General features: G+C 45.5%; 1 protein-coding gene across 3 annotated transcripts; it reads left to right on the top strand.

The window, feature by feature from the left end:
- Window positions 1-485: 485 nt before the first annotated feature.
- On the top strand, window positions 486-12,067 carry GNPNAT1 (glucosamine-phosphate N-acetyltransferase 1). 3 transcript variants are annotated; one of them, XM_067554778.1, is made up of 7 exons: window positions 498-565; window positions 1,741-1,878; window positions 4,608-4,804; window positions 6,053-6,115; window positions 9,511-9,638; window positions 9,906-9,967; window positions 10,587-12,067. In XM_067554778.1, exons 3-7 carry the CDS (start codon window positions 4,633-4,635, stop codon window positions 10,732-10,734), a joined length of 573 nt encoding a protein of 190 aa, XP_067410879.1. In that variant the 5' UTR covers window positions 498-565; window positions 1,741-1,878; window positions 4,608-4,632; the 3' UTR covers window positions 10,735-12,067. The 3 variants fall into 3 exon arrangements, with proteins under 3 accessions (XP_067410880.1, XP_067410879.1, XP_067410878.1); XM_067554779.1 differs by lacking the exon at window positions 1,741-1,878 and having other exon boundaries at window positions 486-565; XM_067554777.1 differs by lacking the exons at window positions 498-565; window positions 1,741-1,878 and having other exon boundaries at window positions 4,570-4,804.
- The last annotated feature ends 8,111 nt before the right edge of the window (window positions 12,068-20,178 follow it).

The raw sequence follows: 20,178 nt of genomic DNA, 5'->3' as shown, positions 1-20,178 counted from the left end.
CTGGGAGGGGGTCAGGCCCCATTTCTCTGCAGGGTGGGGAAGCCCCAGGGAGAGGGGAGCCCCAGGTGGGGGGAGGGAGCCTGAGTCCCTGTAGGAAGGGAGGGTGCCCACGTGGGAGGGGTACCGTAGGGGGAGGGACCTCGAGTCTCTGTCGGGAGGGGGGAGCCCCAGGTGTCTGTGTGTGTGTGTGGGGGGGAGTTCCCTGGGGGGGAGGGGAGCCCCACCTGGGGGGAGGGTCTAGTGCCGGGAAGGGCGGGAGGAGGGAGCCCCAGGGGTGCGGGGGGAGGGGATTTGTCTTCCCTAGGGGGTGGGGCCGGGACGCACGAGGAGCCCCAGCCGGGGGGGGAGGGGCGGTCCTGGCTCCTGGCCCAGCCCCGCCCACTCAGGAAGCGGGGCAGGCTCGGGGCCGCCCCTCGCTTTGCTAGGAGGGTTCCCGCGGGGGCGGGGCTTCCGCTGTGCGTCCGCCGTGCGTGTGGGCCCCGCCCCTGCCACGTCCGTGCGGCGCGAGCGGCGCGGAGCCGAGCCGAGCCGGCGCTGAGGGGGAGCCGCTGGAGTCCGGCGCCGCGTGAGTGCGACCGGGGGGGGGGGGCCGCTCGGTGTGGGGGTGAGGCACAGGGGGGAGTCTGGGGAGACGCAGCGTCAGGGGGCGGGCTGGCTGGGGGAGCCACGATGGGGGGGGGGGGCTGGACCAGGGGGTGGGGGCTGGACTGGGGGGTTATATAAGGGGGGCAGTGGGTGTGCTGGCTGGGGGGGGGCACACGGTGGGGGGACTGGATTGGGGGGTGCTGGCTGGGGGGGGACTGGAGTGGGGGTCACCCAGGGGGTGGGGGCTGGACTGGGGGTGTGCTGGCTGTGGGGCGCATGGTAGGGGGACTGGATTGGGGGGGTTACATGATGGGGGAGGGGGTGTGCTGGCTGGCTGGGGGGGGACTGGAGTGGGGGGGCACCCAGGGGGTGGGGGCTGGACTGGGGCAGTCCCATGACGGAGGGGAGGGGGCTCCGGTAGGTGGGGCTGGGCTGAGGGATGCTCTGGGGTGAGGCTGTGTGTGTGGGAGGCAGAGTGGGGGGCAGGGGGGGACAGGGGGATGAGGGTGTAGGGGAAAGAAACCTCTTTGCTCCCAGCCCCTGGCTGGCCCGGGCCGCACTTCACTGTGACTGTGCCCTGCGGGCTAAGCCAGAGCTCACCTGCGGCTGGAGTCACTGGACAGCTCCCTTAGGGGAGGACTGCCTGGTCTCGCTCCAAAGAGGCGTTCCCTCTCCTCCTGGCTTTGTTTAATTAACTATGGCACCTAACTGCTCTTTTTGTGAGGATACAAATTGTAACTAGTTCTGTCACCATCTGCCCTGCTGTCTCCTGGCGACATAAGAACAGCCATATTGGGTCAGACCAAGGGTCCATCTGGCCCAGTAGCCTGTCTTCCGACAGTGGCCAATGCCAGACGTTTCAGAGGGAATGAACAGAACAGGTCATCATCGATGGTCCATGCATGGAGACCAGCAGGATGATATCAGGAGGCAGGGGTCTCAAAGTTGCTACAGTCAGGTTGTGTTTTTTCTACACACCTTCACTGTGGTTCAAACTTTTCCTGATGGTGTAGGCACCCTGCTGCCTTGACTTCCATGGAGATTACTCACATGGACCCAAGTGCAGAACTTGGTCCTAGAAGTGGAAGTTCACTATAATCAGAATGACAGTCTGCAGTACACTGAAATAATTTCTGACTGCTCCTTTCCTGCCAGGACTTTTTCAAAACATATTGTCTGCTTAAACTGGCACCCCTTCCCAATCTGAGCTGAGATCGCTCCAAACTCCTTTTGGATTCTAGAGGAAACTCAGGGACCAGCCAGCCTTGTGTATTGTAGCTTTGAATTATAAAGGTTAGTTTATTACTTTATCAAAATAATACTAAATGAATGGGAAGCAGGAGAGATATTTTAATTTTCCAGATGTTCTCTTCTCTAATCTTTCTTGTCTCCAGTGTCGTTTCTGAGCATTCTCCAACACAATACTGAAATTACCTCCAATTTTGTTCTGCATAGCATATTGTTGGAGTAGAGCTCTTTTATTGTATGACCAGCCATGAGTTCTAGGTAAGCTTTTTAATGAGATAGGTTAATAGCAGCACAGGATGTTCCAGCAACTAAAACTAGGGATGCTCAGGCTCATTTAGTCTGACATACTAGTAGCTGTCAAGTGAAGTACCAGACCTATGGCTTGAACTACAGTGGCTTAGTTCTCGTCAGCCTTGGAGTGATTCAAACTCTTGTTATAGCTTGAAAGTCCTTTGCATACATTGACATGGTCTAGTGGCTGAAGCCGAGGATTGGGAGTCAAAAAACCTGCGTTCCCATTCCTGACTTTACCACCGCTTTCCTAAGACCTTGGGAATGTCACTTAACCTCTTGGTACCTCAGTTTCCCCACCTTTAAAATTAAGGTAATAATTAGCTTTGTTTAATTAACTATGCTCATGAGAGTACTAGACCTAATCTGATGGTATAACAGTGAGGTCCTAGAAGGTACTGTAGAAGTTCAAGGTATTGTATGTGTTAGAAATAATCAAACAGGTTGTCCCGGGCATGGATTGGGGAGACAGAACCCTTTATTGCCTGCTCGTTCCATCTCGATGCCACGAGTGAGCAATAAGGGGGTTACTTTACAATTCTTTTATCCATAAAAGTATGTAAATGTATACATTTTCAGCAACTCCCCATAGACTCTTATTTGGTTGCATTGACACCTATAAAATGAATATTAACTACATAATGAATATAATTATACCCGCCCCTGTTCGTTGTTTACAGGATTACCATACAGAGGTCAGGCACATCACCTTAAAACCTATAAACTTTACACTAACATTCTTTGAAGTAAAGGCATGCCAGGGGGAAAAGGAAGATAATGCTTTCTTCCCACCAAAAGACCTTGCACAAGAATGGCAATAGACTCATCCCCTGCACAGATGGCCAGGAAGGGGAGAAGAAGAGAGATAACAGACTCTAACTAAAATTCACACCAATTAACAGAAACAAGGTTTGCCCTTGCCTTGACCTGGTTCCCTGTAATTTAGGCCTGACCACTTGTCTAGCTTTTAACTCTTTACTCTCCTACAGTATGGTACTTCTGATTTTTTTAAAGATAGATGAAGAGTTTCTATTAGTGTTTACCTAGAAGGGATATACACTGCAGATGTTTTCATTTAAGTATATCATTGTTTGTGAAAAGGATATATCTAAAGGTCATCATATACCTGCAGGTGAAGGAAAAATATTTAGTGCTTCCTGTTGTACTTACAGTGCTGCCTTCTGATCTGAAACGTCTGTGCTCTGGATTCCATTAAAATGCCTCCTCCATAACACATTCTGCGTTTTTCCCTAGACAGTATTACAGAGATGTTGTACTGTCTTATAATACATGTAAAAGACATTTTTCAAAATACAAGGATCCCAATAAAATACGTTTTACGACTTAGTTTACTTTGACATGTCCAATGGTGTACATGAACATTGTACCTTTCTTTGAAGAATGGAGGCTTTTTAGTTCAACTGAAGATGTATAAAGAGGACTCTTTTTATAAAAAGGGAAAATCTAGCCTCAGAAGCAATTATTTGGAGTTCCAGTTCATTTTATAAACCCCATCAGACTTTCTTGTTACAGAGACTACATACACACACACAAATAATTTACCTCTAAATTAGAGAAATCAGCAAAATCTATTTCCCTTGTTTCCCATTTCTACTCTCCTTTCCCCACCCACCAAATGACAAACATTCCCCTCATATTACTTTTTAATCATTAACCATTGGCACACATGGCAGTTTTAGCCATGTATTAAAACAGTCAGTGAAACCTACACCTTGTAGTCAAGACTGCATTTGATTTTGTAAATTCACAAGGTAGATTTTAAAAACAAGCAAACATTGTGTGAGAAATATTACGTTTAAAAAAAGTGTATGATATTTAATGAGGGGGAAAGTATGCAAATTGTCGTAGAGTCTGTGTGAGTGAGTGTGAGAGTGAAGTGATTCTTGGCTAACTGAGTTGCTAAACGTTATGTGATGCGACTCTCATTAAACTACTGGCATGGCTATGAATGGAGATTGAAAAAACATTCTATCAGCAAAAAGTGTAATTTTGCTTATTCAAATTACAAGTTTGCCTGTCGTCTTTATATGGAGTGCTAGACTTTTTGAACTGGGTCTAAATTCTAAGCATTCTATACAAAATCTGCTGTAGTTATCTGTATTCCATTAGAAGTTTGATTCATTAGCATAAAAATAAAGTTGCTATTCAAATTGGCTTTACTTAACATGCATAAAGGAACTTCAAGGTATTTACTTTTATTGTTTGTTTTTTAACTCCAAATCCTGGTAGGTTCTAGTTCAAACAGAACAACTGCTGATAAAGTAAATATGAGATTAAATTTCATTAACCTTTCATTGCATCCTAGAGAAAACATATGTTACTGTGTAAAAAACTGGGGTAAGGGCATAAAAATAAAATCATGTTGCTATGTAGCTAGCAGAACTACAAGGTATAAACATTAACTCAATGTCAACAGTGATCCTAAATGTTTTTTATAGAATGCATCTGTGTTTTGATTTCAGTACACCCGTTGCAACCATTGCTGCCATGATGCCTGTTGCAACTGTGATGCCTGATGACACACCAATGTTTGACCCAAATCTCCTTCGTGAACTTGACTGGAGCCAGAACACAGCAACATTTTCTCCTCCCATTTCGCCTATGGATCCAGGGGATGGTTTAGTTATGAGACCTCTTTGCACTGCTGATTTAAATAGAGGTGAAGTCCAGTTCTATTTCATATTCTGTAATGAGTATGGTGGATCAGACTTATACACAGTACAGTGCAGCCTGCACTAATGACCATTTCGAATAGGTCACCCTCGCTGTATTATTAACCTCTTTAAAATCTCCCTGAGATTTACAATGCAATCTAATCTGTCATTTAGTTGAGAACCATCTCTTCTGTCTGGGCTAGGTTAGTATATGGCCCCCATTGTAGTAGCTGAGTGCTTAGGCATTTGATACTTGCTGGTTGCTTGGGTGGTCATTTAAAATTGGCTCCACCATATTTAGAATGCTCTTAAAATAAATCTTAAATCTTTCAAGTAATCCACATTCTTGTTCATCACAATCTCTCTTAGAAGTAACATTCCTTCATACATTTATTTTTCAAAATAATATACTGACTCATATTCATTTGAATTTGTTAGAAGATACAAATAATTCTTTAGCTGTGGAACTTGGGAAAACTTGTTCTGAAAATACAGCTCAACATTCAAATTATTTCTCTGAGAATCCACAAAAATGCAAGCCAGATAGAGTATGTCTGCTCTGCAATTAAACACCTGCAATTGGCCCGTGTCAGCTGATTTTGGGCTCATGGGGCTCAGGCTATGGGGCTGTTTAATTGCAGTGTAGAAGTTGGGCTTGGACTGGACCCTTGGCTCTGACACCGTGTGAGGTTGGAGGGTTGTACCCATAGCTTCTTAGCATTCTGTCTTTGCTTTGATTAACATATCTCTTGTCTGCCATCAAAACAGTTCACTGTCACAGCATTAGACAATCATTTAACATTGTTTATGGCCTGAGTTCAAAATGAATGTTGCCTTCACTTTCAAGATGTAGAATTCTGTCAGTATACACACGGAGTTTGTAGGGTTTTTTACATGTAACTAAACTAAATGGTAGGTGGTATACGGAGAGGTATCTCCCCTTCACATCATGAGTCTCAGTGTTGTACCTAAAAACTTCACTTTACTTGGAACATGTCAATGTTACTTTTGTGTGTTACATAGCTTGAAAGGTTACAGAGGGGTTTTAGGAGACGTTTCAGTGATCACACAGGTGTCACATGGTCTCCTTTACATGGGGGCATGTATGTGCCACTTTTGCTTCTACAATTATGTGCACAGACTAAAAGATTTGAATTTGTACCTGAAATGCTGGAGCCATATTCTTCAGTCTTCTAGTTAATTGCTTATCCTTATCTGGCATGAAACTTTTTGTTTTTGCTTTTCCACAACAGGCTTTTTTAAGGTTCTGGGTCAGCTGACGGCAGCTGGAGTTGTCAGCCCCGAACAGTTTATCAGTGAGTACATAGTCATTATTTTGGTATTTGAAAAGGGGAAGAGTGGGAACAGGAAGTTATTGATGGTGACAACAAATCTGATCATGAGTGAAGCTCTTGACTTGACTTCTGTAGCTGGATGATGGCACAAGAGGGTTTGTTAGCCTTGGCCTCTCCAGGCAGATTTCAGCATTTTGAGTTGGTTTAGGACCTCATGGTCACTGTGACATTCATTGGCCTGTCCCAGGTGACCTCAGAGTTTGTGCACACAAATTGGGCACATTCTAGTTCTTTGTGTTCAGACTGAGTTTTAGAGATGTGAGCACAGAAGGTGAATGGATGAAGATAACATCTCTTGTCATGGTCTGACCATCACCACTTGCAGTTTGGAGTTAGGGCTTGTCTTTGCTCTTGTTGAGGCGATGAACTTATTTCATAGATTCCAAGGCCAGAAGCGACCATTGTCATCACCTAGTCTGGCCTCCTGTTTAACTAGGACCCTACCAAATTCAGGGTCCATTTTGGTCAATTTCACAGTCATAGGATTTTAAGAAGAGTCAATTTCACAGTTTCAGATATTTATACCTGAAATTTCAGGGTGTTAAAACTATGGGGGTCCTGCCCCAAAGGAGGGTGGGGGATGGTCACAAGGCTATAGTAAGAGGGGGGTCACGGTACTGCCACCCTTACTTCTGCACTGCTGCTCATGGAGGCGCTGTCTTCAGAGCTGAGTAGCCGGAGAGCAGAGGCAGCACATATATTAGGGTCACGTGGTATGGGGTGGGGTTCATCACTTGGGGTGGGGGACGGGGCTGGCTTTACAGGTGGGTGACCACCCAGGACCCCATGGACAGGGGGGAGTGCTGTGACCTTCTCCCAACACCCACACACAGCATGCCCAAGGCTCTTAAAGCCCCAAGCACTTGGCCTGGAGCTGGGGAGGGGCAGGGATGGGGGCAAGGGCACCGGAACCTTTGTAGCAGTGCGGGGGGAGGGAACCAGAAATGGGGGGGGGTCAGGAGCTGTGCCCTCACTTTTTAACATGGGTACAGTTTGGGTGCTGGGGGCAGCGTTGCCCCCCCTCAAAACTCCAAACCTCGGGCAGGCGCAGAGCAGCGCCAGCAGAGACGCCGCTTCACAATAGCATTGCTGTCGTCTCTCTCCCCACTGCAAGTTTCAACCTGGCTCCCCCACCGCGAAGTGCAGCCCCAGCCAGTGCTGCTCTGCACCTGCCCAAGGCTTGCAGTTTGGGGAGGTTAATGCTGCCTCCTGGGCCCCCCACCCCTCCAAATACACCCATGTTAAAAAGTGGGGGTGTGGCCCCCTGGTTCCAGTGCCATTGGCTAGGGGCATCCCAGCCAGGCTGAGGAGAAAACAAACTTCCTCTTCTCTTGCAGGGGCAGCTCCCGGGGCCAAGTCAGACCCACCTCCTGAAATCTCCCTTGGCTGCAAGAAGCTTTGTGGTTGCTGCCTGTACAGGGACCCCTGCCCCCATGGCTAGGGAGCAATAGGGGCAGGAAGCCCGGTGGAGGTGCGGAGCATCCTGCAGCCGGGAGAGGTTCCCAGAGGTGGGTCTGATCCGGCTCTGGGAGTGGCCCCTGTAGGTGAAGAGGAAGTCCCATCTCTCCTCACCCCATCAGTACTAGCAGCTGGAGATCGGCGCATGGTAGGAGCCTGGGCTGGGGCACTCTCAGCTCTGGCCTTCCCTGGCAGGTTTCATGGGGACACCAGATTTCATGGTCTGTGATACATTTTTCATGGACATGAATTTGGTAGAGCCTTATATATAACACAGGCCATAACTTCCCAGAGCAGATCTTTTAGAAAAACAGTCATAATCGTGATTTAAAAATTGTCACTGATGGAGAATCTATCATGACCCTTGGTAAGTTGTTCCAGTGGTTGATTACTCACACCATTAAAAATGTACACCTTATTTGCAGTCTGAATTTGTCTAGCTTCAACTTCCAACCATTGGGATCATGTTATACTTTTCTCTGCCAGATTGAAGAGTCCATTATTACCTGTTTATTTCCTATATAGGTATTTACAGACTGATCCAGTCACCTTTTAAACCTTCTCTTTGTTAAGCTAATTAGGTTGAGCTCTTTGAGTCTATCACTATAAGACATGTTTTCTAATTCTGTAATCATTCTTGTGGCTCTTCTCTGACCCCTCTCAAATTTATTAACAATCTTCTTGAATTGTGGGCACCAGAACTGAACCCAGTATTCCAGCAGCAGTCACACCAGTGCCAAATAGAGAGGTAAAATAACCTCTCTGCTTCTCTTGAGATTCCCGTTTATGCATCCCAGGATTGCGTTTGCTCTTTCGGCCCCAGCATCACACTTGGAAGCTCATGTTGCACTGATTATCCACCATGAACCCCAAATCTTTTTCTGAGTCACTGCTTCCCAGTATAGAGTCCCCCATCCTGTAAATATGGCCTTCATTCTTTGGCATACATTTACAATTATCTGTATTAAAATGCATGTTTGCTTGAGTCCAGCTTACCAATCACTCCAGATCGCTCTGAATCAGTGACCTGTCCTCTTCATTATTTACCACTCCCCCAATTTTTGTATCATCTAGAAACGTTATCAGGTCACTGATAAAAATGTTAAATAGTGTAGGGCCAAAAACCCATCCCTGCAGGGCCCTGTGGAAACACAACTATTGTGGATGATTCCCCATTTACACTCACATTTTGAGACTTATCAGTTAGCCTGTTTTTAATCAATTTAATGTGTGCCATGTTAATTTTATGTTGTTTTCATTTTTTAATCAAAATGTCATTCAGGACCAAGTCAGATGCCTAAGTCTATTACGTCAACCCTATTACCTTTATCTGCCAAACTTGTAATCTCATTAAAAAAGATACCAAGTTAGTTAGACAGGATCTATTTTCCATAAACCTATGGTGACTTGCATTTATTACGTTACCCTCCTTTAATTCTCTGAGTCCCATATGAACTGTTCCATTATTTTGCCTGGATCAATGTCAGGCTGACAGGCCCATAATTATCCAGGTCATTCCATTACCAATTTTTCATTGGTCTGCCTACAGAAACGAATAGGGTTTCTAGCTAGTCTCTCACTCTAAGGAAGAGTGATTGCCTTTGATCTTAGTGGGTCTGTGATGCTAGAAGCAAGGAAAGCGTCTTTTCCCTGCATCTAAGAACACAGGAATTTTTGTCTACTTTTTTTTCCGTCCATTTCCATCCTAATTTGGGATAGATCTTAATTGACCCTGGGATTTTGTCCATTTCTAATTTCTTGATCACCTTTTGGATTGTGGTGGTGAATTCTTCAGTGCGGTGAATTAGAATTTATCCTTCAAAATCAGTTTATATAGCTGTCTGATTAAAGGATTAGAATTAACAGGTGCCTATCTTACTATTCTCCTGTCCCCACAGAAACCTTCGAACACATGAAGAGATCCGGTGATTACTATGTGACAGTTGTGGAAGATACAAATCTGGGACAGATTGTTGCTACGGCAACATTGGTTATAGAACATAAATTTACTCATTTATGTGCAAAGGTATGTTCTTGCGTTCCAGCCTGTAATTATAGAGAAAAAGATTACATTAAACTAATTGTATTTACTATTTTTGAAAAACAATTTACTGTCAAACTGAATAAGACTAGTGTGCTCTGCTCTTGTCAGCTACAAAGGCTTTTTAAGATCTGTTTTCCTTGAATACTTGTCAGAACATGACGTGATAGTAGAGCTTTACTTGTTAATTTAACTGAAAAATGACTTAAAGGTGCTATACTAAGTTAAACACACACATATATATTTCCTCAGAGAGGAAGGGTAGAAGATGTTGTAGTAAGTGACGAATGCAGAGGAAAGCAGCTTGGCAAACTGTAAGTATTTCCTCGCAATCTTTACCTTGTGACACTCTAAAGCCCCTTATATCACATCCGTTTTCTAGCATCTGTTAACACACATGCTGTAGTTGCTTAGATGAACGTGTACTGATCAATAACTAGGCCCAAGCTGTGACAAATCACTCCTCTGTGTGTACGGGCACACGTGGGCATACCCATCCCGTAACATTGTGCTCAAATTCTCACTGACTAATGAATTGCAAGTACCCACCTAACACTCTTTAATAGATGCCTCTACATTTTCCATGGAAAATTAGCTAATCTGTTTTAATTCATGTGAATAATTTTAATAATTAATATATTTTAATATAAATAGTGGCATTTCATTTATCTTCTACAAGAAAAGATGCTGTGCTTTGTTCATGCCATTAAAACAAACTCAAAATGAATTTTTTTCCCCAAGAAAAAGTTTGTCATATTTCATGGTAGAAAACTGAACTGCCTCCATCACTACTGTTAAGCTTCTACTGCATAGAGAGGCTTCATTTAATAGTAGTAATGAAATGTTTGCATTTATGCTAAAGAATTGAACTTTAATTGATCCATTGTTCAAATGCCATTTTACATAATCATTGGTGTTATCTGTCTCTTTCAGATTAATGTCTACGCTTACGTTGCTAAGTAAGAGACTGGACTGTTACAAAATTACCCTCGAGTGTCTGCCAAAAAATGTGGCTTTTTATAAAAAGTTTGGATATTCAGTTTCTGAAGAAAATTACATGTGTCAAAAGTTCTTTAATTAAGAACTTCCAGCTTATCTTTTGTAAAGACTATTGGTGGAGGAGCCTGTTGATACAAACTCCTTCTTTTCATGGAAAATTTAAATAATTTATCACTGCAAATGTAATGATCCCTGTAGATACTGGACAACAGATGTGTCAAAATTGCAACTTTAATGACATTTTCAAAGATCTCTTTGGAAGTGATAAGATGAGCTGTTGGTACTAATTGTTCTTAGCTGGGTTATAAAGGGGATGGTTTTTCACCAAAGGTATATATTTTTAATCTCAAAATTTTTCTTGCCTTGTATTTTTCTAACGTTTTACGCTTCTTGGTAGCCAAAGGGCAGGTAGTGTGGGGATTGAGCTTCTCTCTACTTCATTGAAGGAAAATTTAAAGTGTGTGGGAACGCATCCTATTACTCAGCAAGAGTAAGGCAGAAAAGGAACTTGTTTTATTTCTAACCTTAAAACATAAGACTTAAATGCTATTAACATTAATGTACCTAAAAGTTCCATAGGCATTAGCTTCCAAAAATTAGATTGAACATGTGGGTATTGTAGACATTTCTTGGCCATGCTACAGCTGATATTTTAAAATCTAAATGAATACCGACTACATATTCAGACCCTGCACTTTAGTTGATATATTTGAAAGATTCAAAGCAGTCACACTTACAAACCTGTAAAACAAACCTGTGACTTGTTCACAGAGCAAGGAAATTGCAAAGTTGCAATTGTCTAAAATGCAAAATATTTATCTAATCTCGAGTAAAGCTTTCCTTAGTTCTTTTTGATTTAGATTAATGTAATTTGAGAACAGGAGGTGGTAACTCCTGTATCAGTGATGTGCTCAAATTCAGTGAATACATTTGACTTACTTGCCATATTTGGATGCTGCTGGGCCAGATATATATTCTTTTCTGATGCTAATTTCCTATGCAATATCGAATTGCTGAAGAAATCTCAAATCCTGGTACCAAAGGCTTGATGCTGATTTGGATTGTCCCGTCTGCTATTAACATTAGATAAATGATTTTAGCACTTCTTGCCACTAATGGCAATAAAACGTACAAAACCCGTGTTTCAGCAGTAACATGGTAGGAGAGTGACAAAGACTGTTATGAATAGGGTATTGTGAGTAATGAAGGGTACTACAGAACAATTTCCTCTTGTTTTTGAACAATTAGGCCTTACAAACTGTTCTCTTTTCAGCTGAGGACTACTTTAAGTTGTGGTGAGGTTCTATTTAATATAATTGATAGTACTCTAATATATTGTTTTCATGGTGATGTCTATGTTTTATTTATTTTTTTAAAAAGCATTGTTTAATCTAAAATAAATGGAGACTGCCATATTTTCCTTGTCCTTAATGTGTTTCATGTAGAGGTTTATAGTAGCTGTGTATGTACTTCCTTAAAACCATCTAGATACAGCCTGATTGCCTTTGCTTTCCCTAGTCTGAAAATCACCTTTTTAAAATATCTGTTAAAGACTATGGTCTCTTCTCCCAGTGATTTAAATAAGAATATTGGACACAGAGCAAACTTGTCTTCAGAACTATCATTCCTGAGCTCTGTCAGGAGAGACTACAAAATAAATAAGCCCCATAACACTACTGGGGGCTACTTGGAGACTGTCACTTGAACTTTACCAGTCCTGGAGCTGGGGAACTCCTGTTTCTTCCATTTGGGGGCCCTAAATCTGAGCAAAAAGGTCCAACCCTTTGCCAAGTGTGACAGAAGCACACCCAACTGTTGGGATACTCTGTCAGTGGTTCCCAACCTTTTTAGCTTGAGGGCCACAGATAGCATTTTTACAACCCTGATCCTCGCTGATCTGCCATCTCCCTGGCTGCAGCAAGGAAACCGCACGCGTCCTGTAGCCCCATGTGCTCCACCTGGGTCCCTAGGCAGTGGCTCCCTTCTGGAGCCGGGGGAACAGAAGATCAGTGCTCCCCTCCCTCTGGCTTCAGCAGGGACCCCAGTGCCTTGGGACCCAGACAGAGCGCTTTGCCGTGCTCCCTGTACAGCCAGGGAGAGGGGAGCACTGATCTCCTGTCCCCTTGGCTACAGCAAGGAGCCTGCACTGGTCTTTTAGCCCTGCAGAAAAGCACTCTGCTTGGGTCCTTAGGTAGCAGCTCCCTTCTGCAGCCAGCAGGAGGGGAACCACGGGCCCCTTTGAAAGTCCCACTGGGACTCTTTTTCCCCTGGGCCACAGATTGGGAACCACTGCTAACAGCCAAGTTTAAAATAAACACACGTTATCCTAAGAAAACTAGTAGCAATGCAAAATCACACTTATTCCCACAGCCTCTCTCTTCCTTGCTTAAAGCTTATGAAGTTCAGAAAGTGTTGGTGGACATTTAAATACTAGTTATAGATTATAACTAGTAACACCAGATTTTCAAGCCTTTCTGATTAAAACGCCAAGGTTCTAGCAGAAGTGTCTGCTGGTTTATGCCACACCAGATTAATGATGTGGATTTTCCTGTTCCTCACAACTTTACTCAGATGTTGAACGTCATCTAGGTTTAAGTATGTTATTTGTATTGCAGTACATGGAGAGGACCTAGTCCATTCAGGCCCTTATTGGAGTGAGATGGTTCCTGCCCTCAGTGCTTCCCCTTTACAAATAACTGGTAAGAAAGGGGACGTTCCTAAGATGACTAGTACAAGAGCAGGTAGGGGGCAGTTATAGGCCTAACCTACATTGATTTCAGACAGTTTAAGGGCTGCGGTCTGTTCTATTACATGTTTGATAAAGTGTTTGCTGGGAGAAATCCAGCACAGGCATATTGCTCTGGCTGTGGTGCAAGTTTTCCAAAGTACTCGCCACTCTGTATCGGAGGCTACTTTCTGGACACTGGCAGACAGATGGTAGCTAAAGAGTTGTTGAAGGTACCTCTTCCTACTAAGCAGGAAGGATACTGCACCTTTAGCTGTGCTACTCGTCTAAGACTTGATAAACTGGTGTGGTGGTTAGACAGTTACATCTTATGGAGTTTTTACCCTGGGAAATAATTTACCTTCTGCATGTAGCCTTGATCTACTCACCTAGGGAAGCATACTTTGAGTTTGAAGATGTGGCTAAGTCAGCTCACACTCCAGCTGGTTAAAGCCCCACCAGTGGTAAATCATCCGGGTGGACTTGGACGATGGGGAAGAGTTTTAGTGAGTGGGGTGCTGCAGGCTCCATGTTCAACACTAGCTGAGCTGCTTAAAAAAAGTTTCATGTAAAGTTTCCTGTTTTTCATCCAGACTGATAACCTGTACATTGACCGTACCAGTTCTTCCACATAACTGGGGCTGGCTGAACTTTGAGTATATAGAACTTTCAGGTAATACTAACTTAGGAAGAGCAGAGACATGCAAAAGATTTGCATGAAATGCTTTATCCATACGATCAGCTGGGAAAGCAGACACCAACTAGGAGAAAAATACTTAGTGATGTCGAAAAGAACGTGGTGTGTGTGTGTGAACAGCAGAGGCAAATAGCGTATTGAGTGGCACACGCAAAGCCATGTCAGACTTGCAGTCCCTTTATTTGGCAACTGGGATTACTGCTCGGGCAGGGATTCTCAAGCTGGGGGTCATGACCACTCAGGGGGTCACAAGGTTATGTGGGGGTTGTGAGGTGTCAATCGTACATATTCCAGTAAGGGTAACATGGCCTGGGGGAGGGGGGGTTGTCACTGGGGGTCCCAGCAAAAAAAAGTTTGAGAACCCCTGCTCTGGCGCCTATACGGAGTACCAGCCCCGATACCCGGCTCCACAGCCCCTTCGTTGTTAGAGAAAGATTAAAAAGAGCATACAGGGTGGTAAGGCAGAACAATGTCAAGGTTTGTACTCTGCCATAGGAGGGGAAAAATTGAGGCTGACTCAGGAAGGTGTTCGAGTAATGAGATGAAACTGAATGAAAAATTGGTTTAAGGGAAATCATTGTGCAGACCATTTTAGGTTGTGAAATGGTCTGCCCAGGAAAGCAATGGAAGCCCTGTTATTTGAGTTAATGAAAACCGGACTGTACATGAACAATCCTTCATTGGGAGGGGATGTCCCACTCGGGTGCTTACATCTGTGTTTGATCTCCAGCTTTTCTGAAGAGAAACAGTTGAAGCAGCAGGCAGTTTTTATTAGGGATGCTGAAGTCTCATGTTTGTCACTGTATAAGGATTCATCCAACACCTATGAAGGCAGACCCACGGGAGAACCACAGACATGGTTACATGTGGGACAGACAAAGTTGGCTATGACCACTGCAGGCTATTGCTTTGTGCTGTTCATGTTTCTCCTGTGATGTTAATGTGCCTTGCTTCACAGCAGTTAATGGTGACATGACAAGTCTGCTGCCACCTTGCTTGGTCCTGGACTGTTGCTGCAATCCGTCTGACATGCATTCTGATTTGACTTCAGTGTATCTTTCTTTTATCCGTACTCGCTACCGTGAACAGATGCCTTGTTTCACCTGCCCGTAAAACATGGCCTTAAGTATTCTCGAGTCATTCATACAAACGAGACGCCCAGATCACCACAGCTGAGTTTTTATGAGCATGCTTTGAATGCCAGACTGTCAATAATTTAGGATTTTTCTATTGGACTCTTGTCCTACCATTTGCCCCTGCAAGCAGACCAAAGACAGTGCATATGGAACTGATCATATTTCCTAATGCAGAAGCAATATCATAGCATCAGAAGGGACCTCGAGAGGTCATCTAGTCCAGTCCCTGCACTTCTGGCAGGACTAGGTATGATCTAAACCAGGCCTGACAGGCATTTGTCTGACCTGCTCTTAAAAATCTCCAGTAATGATGATTCCACCACCTCCCTAGGCAATTCTAGTTCTTAACTACCCTGACAGTTAGGAAGTTCTTCCTAATGTCCAACCTAAACCGCCCTTGCAACAATTCAAACCCATTGCTTCTTGTCCTAGCCTCAGAGGTTAAGAACAATTTTTCTCCCTCCTCCTTGTAACAACCTTTTATGTGCTGTAAACTGTTGTGTCTGCTCTCTTCTCTTCTCCAGACTAAACAGGTGGTGGTCATGTCTCACAACCATGTAGAAGCATTAAGCTATCTTTCCAGAGGAGCAGCAGTGCAACTGCTATGATGCAATGGGTAATCTCAATTGTAGCATTCTGTGACCGCATGCTCCTTGGGTAAAAAAAACTTCTCCAGGAACTTGAGAGGAGCACTGGTGATCCTAACACCTGGGTAGACACACACATCCCTGGCACTGGTTGGTACAGTACTTATTTCTTTATGCTGATTGTGTAACCAAAACGATTGACTGCATGATCAGTTACAAATTAAATGTTATCAATCCCATCAGCAAACAATGCAGCATCATCAGCAAATAAAAGCGCAGAGAGTAAATCTGCCACTTTCCTGGACACATGGAACGTTGCAGAATGAACCACCTGCCAGCGGTGCAGAACTGGCTAAGTATTCCTCTGTCAGGGTCATGAAATACATCCATCAGCATAGTTGAAAAAAGGGATGGAAAAGCATGCGGGAGCCAGCATCCAACCTTGTTTGGTGCCATTGGTGACCAGCAAGAGGGCCAATATATAACCATCTTCCATCACACTGGCCATCATGGAAAGACCAGAATAAACGTTACAGAGCAGCCAAAGATGAACAAAGGTTTCCAGCGTCATTCATGGTTTACTGGGTCAAAAGCGTTAGCTCAGCTGATGAACACGATACAGCGGCTACGTTTTTGCTCCCAGTATTTTCCTGAAGCTAATGACCTGTGAAGGTCACGTCTATAGTGCACTGTCCAGACCAAAATCCGCCTTGAGACTTGGAGAATGGCTTCCACAGGAGAGTTGTTGTCTATTCAATATGTCCCATGCAAGGATTTTTCAGAGACAGAGTAGGAAAACGGCACAGCCATTATCGCAGTTTGCCCTATCAACTGTACATTGGAAGATGTGGACAATATTGGCATCCATGTGGCACCAACGCTTGTTCCCAGATAACATGCAAGAGCCACGTGAGGTGTCTTGCAGGGTGGTAGCCGCTCTGTAGATCACTGCTGGAGTGGCACCTGGGCCAGGTGCTTTCCCGTGTGACATCTGCTTGATGGTTGTGCTCTCCTAAGCTGAGGTTCATGCAAGTTATTTTAATGAGCATTTTGGAAGAGCGTTAATTGCTTCCTGAGAAATCCTGAAAGGGTGATTAAGAAACGAACTGAAGTGCGCTCTCCATTTTTTTTTGTCAGTTGAGTTGATTGCCATCCAGGATGCACACAGGAGTTACGAAGGCCAACAAATAAAGCTTTTGGTGTCTGTGTGGTGTGGTCTGTGTTGTCAGTTGTTGGCTGCGTGTGTGTTCTCCGAGTGTGTGCTGTCCCAGCTCGGTGCAGATAACTGAGACACCAAACCGCGATCACGCTATCCACTAAGAGCAGAGATCCATTTCAGTAACGAAGGCACCAGGCCCGATTTATTGCCAGTCGAGCACGGTGGAAAGCACCCGCTAAGTGCTACAAGTACACTTAATACACACATGCCCCTGATAATGGACCAACCCAGTAAACAGCAAGACATTCCCTTTCTCACTCGGCTAGACAGTCTCCCTTTGAGACCCTGTGTTACACATTGATCCAAACAGGTTGTGCATTGCCCCTCTGACGTGTGTAGTTGCCCCCGTTTGATGGGGTAAGATCCCACCTTGTACCGGATGGTTTGGCTAAAATCTCTACCCCTCGTATTGCCGTTCTGAGGGGTCGGTGAGCCCGCGTTGGTATTGGGCTATTCCGGTCCCTTGCTGTAATGGGCTTGCGTGCGTGTTCTGTACCTACTGCCTCTTTAGAAACCTGTTTGCCAGTTTCTGTGGCCCTACAGGCAGGCTCACAGCCTGACTCCTGCTGACTTTGCTTTCTAACAGCGAGGCTTGACTGCTACGTTAGCTCAGGCCTCACGGCTCAGGCGCTCACGTTTTATTACAGGCTGAACCAGCCATTTCGCTCGATGGCCATGCTGCTAGCGTTGCTGCAGACTCCTCGTCGGCTGTGTGGGCTCGACGAGTAGCGTGCAGTGAGTTCAAGAGCCTACGTATTTCAGAGTAACCCTGCAGAGCCAGGGCTGACGGTTCCTCTCCATGAAGCAGAGAACTTCAACAGCCCCTAAAACGTTTCCAGGCTGTTTCAACAGCCAGAGGCGTCTGTAACGGAGGGAAATGCTTCCATGAGTTTCTGTTGGGAATCAAACTGCCTTTTCCAGGCTTGAAATCCTGAGTTTCTTCACTGACTTGTCCCTGCCTGTTCCTTGACAGCGACACAGGGTACGGCACCAGTGCCCACTTCTCAGCAGCATGTAGGTTACATCCAGGCGGCCCCCCCCAGTGGGGCTAGACGTAGTGTCTTGGGTGAGTACAGACACAGCTGCAGGGTGTGGGTATGTACCAAAATGTGTGACCTGCACACCTCGGTAACTCACCCAACCTGCGCCTCTTTGTCTACACTGCTGTTTTTAGCCTGTTGCCGGAGCCTGTCCCCCGCCATAGTGAAAGGCTCTGCCAGCTTGCTGTTACCGAAGCCTTTCAGTGCAGCGGGGCAACACTGGCAGTAGGGAAAGGCTAAGACCTTCCCTGCTCTCTCTCCACTTGCCAGAACCTTTCCCCACGGCAGAGAGGCTACAGCAGGGGATGCGGTCGGGACGCAGCCTGCAGGTTCCACGCTGCTGCCCGTGGCATATTGTATAGCCGCAGCCACGCGTGACTTTTCAAGAGCCTGTGGTCTGAGCAGCGGCCGGTGCATCTCATGCAGTGAGCGAGACTGACGTGGAGAGTTTCGTCACCCTGTAATAATGTGACTGAGTACGGCAGTGATGCATCCCACTTGTCTGCGGAAGTTCTGTAGGGCGGATGAGCAGGTTGCATTCAGCACATTAGCGAAGTAGGAGCCAGTCACTTCACATGAGCAATGCTGGGCTAATCTATTGTGTTGCCCTAAAAACGCCCAGTCACAACCCCTCTGGGTATTGAAATCACCCAGCATGATCAGTTTATTACATGGGACTGACCTGACGCCTGTCCAGGGTTTAATATAAATCCTCCTCCTCCTCCTCTGGATGGATCATTGTTAGTGCATGTGTGCCGATGCCAGAAGCAGAACACCTGGTGGGAAGGCTGACAAGGGGATAAAGGTCTGCCATTAACACCCTTTGGCAGAGCCTCAAGTTTGCAGGCAGGTGCAGAGCTGATGGCAAACCCCGCCCCAGAGCATCTGCCTTCATCCCCAGATCTGCCACTCCGGTAAAAAGTGTAACACGCACCTTCTTTTTCTAGCTGCAACTTGCCAGGAAGTCTTGCCTCATTGAGGGCAGCACTATCCATCAGCGTGCCATGCCAATACACTACTGCGTATAGCGGGCCGACACTCAGCTCTCTTGCCTGTGTTGAGGAGGATGTGACGAGTCCAAGTTGCAAAATGTATCTGGGTCTTTCTTATATTGAGGCAGCAAAAACTGGCTGGCCAGTCAAGGCCAGCATGCTGGCAGGTGGGAATAAGTATGCAATTTTTCTAGAGATCTCTTTCCACCCCCTTCCCTCGGAGGACAGCGGCGCTGTCTCCAGCTAAGGCTGCTCTTACACCTCGGTCAGATGTGAATATGAAACCTGCTTCAGTCTACAACAAATGAGCATCGGTCCCGGATTGCAGGATTGTGACGAAGGACTTCCCGTGGCGGCTGCTGCCTCTCCTCAGTGCCAGAGGATGTGCATTAACAGGTTGCAGGATCAGTTCTGTGTTGCTGAATTGCCTGCACCATGACCAGCTGATAGCGAGAAAAGCGTGCGCCGCTCCAGTCTCACTTTCGTCCCCACAAGCCACGTGCCGTACTGCAGCAGCCAATGTGGACACAGGTTTAAGTTTGGGATTCCTTCTCCTAGCAAATGCCCTGGACTCCTCGTTACTTATGGAAGGGCAATTGCATGCCTCTCGAGGTTGTAACTGGCTGCAGACTTATTTGATAGAGGCCTACATTGCCATGCCCAGCTCTGTCTAAGGGCACTGGTGGCATTTCATAGGGCAGCAGCAGCATTCGCTTTGCCACCACACACCGTTTACACTAGACAAGAGCACTAACAGCGGCTGCGCTCAGTTGTTTGATTGTTTCCATTATATCCATCATCAGGGACTCACCTTTCAGGCTGAAAACTTCCTCCATCTGAAGTTTAAAAAGAATTAAATACTTCGGCCATTACCAAATTGAGCCACGCAAATTTATCACTGGACTGGGGAGGAGTAAAAAGTTCAGGTGGCTGGAAAACAGCGACCAAGTGAAAGTGCCTTTGAATTGTGTTGATTTGACCAAGTTAGGAAGGTACAAAAGCCTCATTGTGCATGGGTTTAGTTAGGTTTTCACAGCATTTAACCCACGTTCTAAACCAGTGGTTCCCCAGCCGTGGCCCACAGGGTCTTTCAAAGTGACCCACTGCTCGCCTCCTGCTGGCTGCAGAAG

This window comes from Emydura macquarii, unplaced genomic scaffold, assembly GCF_026122565.2.
Source record: "Emydura macquarii macquarii isolate MOO-44397 ecotype Brisbane River unplaced genomic scaffold, CSIRO-AGI_Emac_v2 contig_1551, whole genome shotgun sequence".
In the NCBI taxonomy this organism is placed as follows: domain Eukaryota; kingdom Metazoa; phylum Chordata; order Testudines; family Chelidae; genus Emydura; species Emydura macquarii.
The sequence above is the reverse complement of the archived record's forward strand: the minus strand, read 5'-3'. Positions and strand labels throughout refer to the sequence as shown.

Excerpts from the sequence above, each read along its gene's own strand:
- GNPNAT1 (XM_067554777.1), top strand. The coding sequence starts at position 4,585 with ATGCATCTGTGTTTTGATTTCAGTACACCCGTTGCAACCATTGCTGCC. Across the intron at positions 9,639-9,905 it reads TTACTCATTTATGTGCAAAG|AGAGGAAGGGTAGAAGATGT; the intron begins GTATGTTCTTGC and ends ATATTTCCTCAG. Across the intron at positions 9,968-10,586 it reads GGAAAGCAGCTTGGCAAACT|ATTAATGTCTACGCTTACGT; the intron begins GTAAGTATTTCC and ends TGTCTCTTTCAG.